The sequence below is a fragment of the Vanessa cardui genome, chromosome 4 (genome assembly GCF_905220365.1).
Source record: "Vanessa cardui chromosome 4, ilVanCard2.1, whole genome shotgun sequence".
NCBI classification, from domain to species: Eukaryota; Metazoa; Arthropoda; class Insecta; order Lepidoptera; family Nymphalidae; genus Vanessa; species Vanessa cardui.
In genome coordinates this window covers 4512432-4517571 of record NC_061126.1, presented here as the reverse complement: position 1 = coordinate 4517571, position 5140 = coordinate 4512432, and the positions used below count along the sequence as shown (strand labels likewise).

The 5140-nt window shown below is 31.1% G+C and overlaps 1 protein-coding gene across 1 annotated transcript; it reads right to left on the bottom strand.

Moving 5' to 3' along the window:
• Window positions 1-794: 794 nt before the first annotated feature.
• LOC124544384 (cytochrome P450 CYP12A2-like) lies at window positions 795-4892 on the bottom strand. The gene is made up of 10 exons (XM_047122910.1): window positions 4628-4892; window positions 4113-4240; window positions 3007-3143; window positions 2807-2925; window positions 2579-2695; window positions 2202-2480; window positions 1964-2120; window positions 1653-1865; window positions 1413-1584; window positions 795-1168 (listed from the first exon to the last, which is right to left on the bottom strand). The coding sequence occupies exons 1-10, from the start codon at window positions 4684-4686 to the stop codon at window positions 1014-1016; spliced, it is 1536 nt and encodes a 511-aa protein (XP_046978866.1). The 5' UTR covers window positions 4687-4892; the 3' UTR covers window positions 795-1013.
• Between the last annotated feature and the right edge of the window lie 248 nt (window positions 4893-5140).

The following is a 5140-nucleotide window of genomic DNA, read 5'->3' as shown; positions in this document are numbered from 1 at the left end:
TTCTCTCTAGTTTTTATAAATCTATTTATTTAAAAAAAAATACAAATAGAAAAATACAAAATAAGTATGTAGTATTGATTTCTTTGGTTGTATCAGTGATGGTGGGATCAAGAACAATGTATTACGTGAACTGCCTTCTCATATGTCTTACGTTTCTCGTATGTTTGTTGCCTACGTGTACTTGTAAATACATTTTTTTTATATTACATTATGTGTTAATTTTTTATAATGCTCTTAAAAATACTGATACTATAAAGCTTCTATTGGAATCATATTTTAACAAAAATCTTTACAATTATGAAAGATAAACGAAAGATTGTTAGCAAATGTATTGCTTTATTGTTGGTTTCGAATTATTTCAGTATTTTGCTTCCATTTTACTATTTTATTTTTATACTTTTTAACGATTTAACTCTTCAGCTTCAGTTGTGAGAGAAACCAACCAGCAGCACTCGTTTTTTTTAAATTTGAAAACGAATTGATATTCATACTGTCATGTACTGTCTCCAGTCTCGTGGTATTATGTTTTAGGGTAAAGCTATAGATATTGAAAACGAGAAGAAAAGATGAGCTAATAACACCTAATTTCCGACTGCTCAAGTCTACATCCTTTTTGGGACGTGGTATTAATTTATATAAGATGATTCGGCAGTTATTTATAACTTGGACTATTAAAAACTTTAAGCCCGTGTCAAAAAAGCCTTGATAAATAACATACATTACTCTATACAAGATGACGATGACGTTCAATTTATTATGTACTTAAACTACAAGAAAAAACTGAGAACATTTCATAACAATCAAACATCATTTTATTTATTTCAAAACTTAAATATATTGAAAGCCACATCCATATACATATTATTAAATAATATGTTACAAATTAATTTTCTTCCGAGGAAACAAAGGGATTAGGACTGTACATAAGAACATGAGAAACAACATAGCAGGGGAAGATACAACTTAGTATGAATCTCGTACCCTATATATAACTAAGCCGCAATTAATATACACTACTTAACATCCTTAAACACAAAGTTGAAAGGTTCCATAATGTAGTTCAGAGTACTAGGCTTAACCTTCAGCGGCGGTCCAAACCATTCCACGTGGAAGTTCTCTATGACCTTAGTGAGGAATGTTTCTATTTCCAATTCAGCTATCCGACGACCTGTAACATAAAGAATGAGTAACTACGACATTAAAAGAAGTCAAAATAAATCAAAATACTGCAACATTAACGATAAATATTAAAATTAAAATACATGTAAGTATTTGTTAAGTTGAACGTTAACGATAACAGAATTTTAAACAGTAATTCTATATAATTAAAATAGACATAAACAAACAGATATAGCATGAACAAATTTTTCTAAATGAGTACGTCTTTGTAAGCTATGAAAACGTTAATTTACCAATACAACTGCGGGCTCCAAATCCGAATGGGCTGAATGAAAATGGGTGTGCGTTACTGTGATGCAACGGGTCAGTTTTATCGGTAATCCACCTTTCTGGTATAAATTCCTTTGCTCTCGGGAAATGCTCTTCCATTGACGATAATAATTGGTGACCAAACGATACTTGCATCTAAGAATGGAGAAGAATGGCTTGATTTCACTGAATATTTAAGGCGATAAAAAATATCTTGTACTTACATCTTTGGGTATTCTGTACCCTAAAATATCGTATTCTTTTGTTGTCTGCCTCATATTTCCTTGAACCACCGGGTACATCCTCATCGACTCTTTTATACAGGCTTTCAAGTATGGTCGGTCTTCTCTTTCGGACATGATTTCTTCCCTTAACTTTATTTGCTTTTCTGGGTTTGTAGCCAGTAAGTAAAAGGTCGCCGTCATGGTGTTGGCCGCCTAAAACAGTTCAGTGTTTATCATCTAAAATTGCATGTGCATAGCATACTGTGAATTCTCTTTTTGAATTTGTAGGTTTGATATTCACAATAACTTACCGTGTCGACACCAGCAAACAACATATCACTGGCCATGATTACAGCTGTGTTTTCATCAATTTCCAGTAGTTTTTCCAAAATGCCTTTTTCTTCATTTAATTTTTTATCTTGACTTTCAAGTTGTTTTATCGCTTTTGCAATAAAAAATTTACTAAGCCTAAAAAATGGTATATTATTAAATAGTTGTTTCTCTTAATTAAGATTTGTTAGAAGAAAAAAATTAAAGAAGGATACTTGCTCTACTTGAGTTTCATACAAGTGCATCGCCTTTTTGAAGGTTGGCGTTGAAATGTATCTCCAGAGGCTTGGCTTGAAATCAATTTCATCCGTAGTTTTAAATATGTCGTGTATTGTCTGTATTAACTTCCTTTCTGGAGAATTTTCTGGTAAAGTACAATCAAGGCAGTTAAGTCGACCTCCAAGTGCTACTAGAGCAATGGATTCCAAGGCCCACAAATTCATCTCCTCATCGAATTTCCCTTCCAACATATTTTTTTCATTACGTATAAGCTTCATTCTAAAAAAATTTAGAAATAGAAGAGATTTGCAACTTTGAATGAAGTGTAAAACAGTTATTTTATTTCGTAAAAATTCAATGAAACAGTGTATTTATACCTTTTAATCATATCTTCAGCAACTTCATTTAAGCTGCTTTTATACAGTTTAATTGTTTTAGGTTGGAGCATAATAGGGTTGACAGTTGATCGGAACTTCTTCCATGGTTCAAGTTGCCTAAAATTTGAAATGTAAATGTTATTCAACTTATTTACTAATTTTAGAATGGCTAATTTTATCAGGTATTTCAACGTAATAGGAGATACATACTAAAAAATTGCGACTCACTCAGTGATTAGACCTGTTGATTCATTCTGATCACGTTCGCTTTTCTTGTACTTCTTCCTGAAATATTCCAAACTATGAAAGCCGACTCGAATCGGCATCCAATTCTCGTTACGAAGTATCTGTAATTTGTATTTCATTTCATATAGTCTTTGTGATAGCTATACATAAAATCTTACATGTTAGAAAAGCTCCGATAATACCTGAGATGAGGCTTCAGCGTCGAACAAAAAAATCATAGTAGGCGAACCAAATGCTCCTTCCAGTCTAACAATAGGTCCAAACATCTGGTACAGTTTTTCGACTACACCTGTATCACTATCAACTGCGTGTAGTGAGCCTGAAAATATTGACTCAGTATGATTTTTATAGTAACAGTAATTGGCCCAGTGGTTAAAACAAACCGTAATATACAATCATTAAATCAAGAAAATCTACATTATAATATTATATTCTTTAAAGGATCGTTGTAAGTCGACATTAAATATTTTATGATGAGATTGAGATATATCAATAAATTTGAAATTTACCTAAACAATGTTCAAGAAAAGTTAAGTTAAACTATATAATTCTATATCTATGAAAATGTATTTTTGATCGTCTCGTCTGACGGCAAACGGCATGAGGTTGTCTTATGTCATTTGCCGTCATCGTCACCTTGTATTTTGCACACATAGTACAAACACCATGCAGCGTGAACTACACAGAGTGGCGCCGACGTCTTCACATTAAATGAACGAAGATTAATACTCCTTAACATAATAATGATAAATTTTTTGAAAAAAAATAACAAATGGACGAATAATAAAAAAGTGAAATTTTCGAACAAAATAATTAAGACACCTAATAATACTAATTTGGAAAATTAGTTACGGTAACCGCCGCACCCGCTTACACGCTCCCCGCATAGTCCCTTTTGACTTCACCCGGCATTACTTTAGGTTAATAATTTTCTGAATCACTAGTTCCAAACGGCAACGTTTAATCTATTAAGGTCGTAAGGTATTGACCCTTTAGTTTTTATGTAACAATATATGCGATAACGCGATGAAATTTGTGATAAAAATATGCCCTATGTAATGAATTTATTTGTTTATTATTTTATGGTAGGTCCATATATTAAAAAGGGTATCATTTAAATTCCGTTGACGACGCCGGCATATTTTACGTTATCTTTGTTATGATAATATTAATATTTTTTAATCCATATCTATTTATATTTTTGCTAGAATTATAAAATGTTTGAATTACTAACGACTTTGTTATTTCACACCCACTGGACAAAACGTGTCGGCTACAATAAACATACCTCCAGGAAGAAAATGATGTATTTGTCCAATTAGAGGTAAAGAAGAGGGGCCTGGTATCTCTCGCCATGACTTTAGTTCCAGACTATTCTCGTTACTATTAACGGCTGAACTGCTTACCGCCACTGACCTTCACAATACATTTAGGTAAACATTAAAACATATACGATTAAATTTGTTAATTTTAAAATTCAATATGTATAAATAAATTTATATTTCTAATTTATCTACAAACAACAAATTTACCTTATTTAAATATTTCTTATTAGTTTATAAGAAATATTTAAATAAGGTAAATTTGTTGTTTGATAATACTTATTGGATAATAACTACAAATTTATGGCACATTTCAAATTATATAATATTTTAATTTTCAATAACTTCTAATATTATTTAATTTTTTTACACATTGAAAAATAAAAAAGAACGAATACTTCTCAAAAAATTAAATATGTATATTACTTGAACATTTATAAATAATTATTAAGTATATTCAAATATTATAAATTCAACGTACCTTACGAATTGCTTATTTACCACGGCCAAATTTATGACCGATTTCCTAAACGGTTGCATGTTTTTCACAAATTATAAGAAAAAACACTAGGATTCACTGTATCTGTACTCTTAAGCTTTTCAATGCGATGTCGCCTAAGCCACTAACACTATTTGAATTCTTTATCACTTGTTATCATTTAAATCATGAAATCTAAACATATTCACGCAACTAATGGACGTCTAACGATACGAAGAGCGGGACGCCGTCTACAAACTGATTATTATTGTTGTTGACCTTGATCGTCATTTATACCAAAATAGTTATTATGCTTGTCTGCTTCACAATTCTCTATCGCTATGATAATATTACTAGCGTGCGTGATGTAGCGCGTAAAAAGCAAATAGTATTTTTTGTTAATTCCACAGATATCTAAATTTAAGAAGTAATATTGATAAAAAATATCGCATTTTTAATAAATAAAATTAAGCGTGAAATTATGAGGAGGTTATCCCATTTTATTTCTACTATACC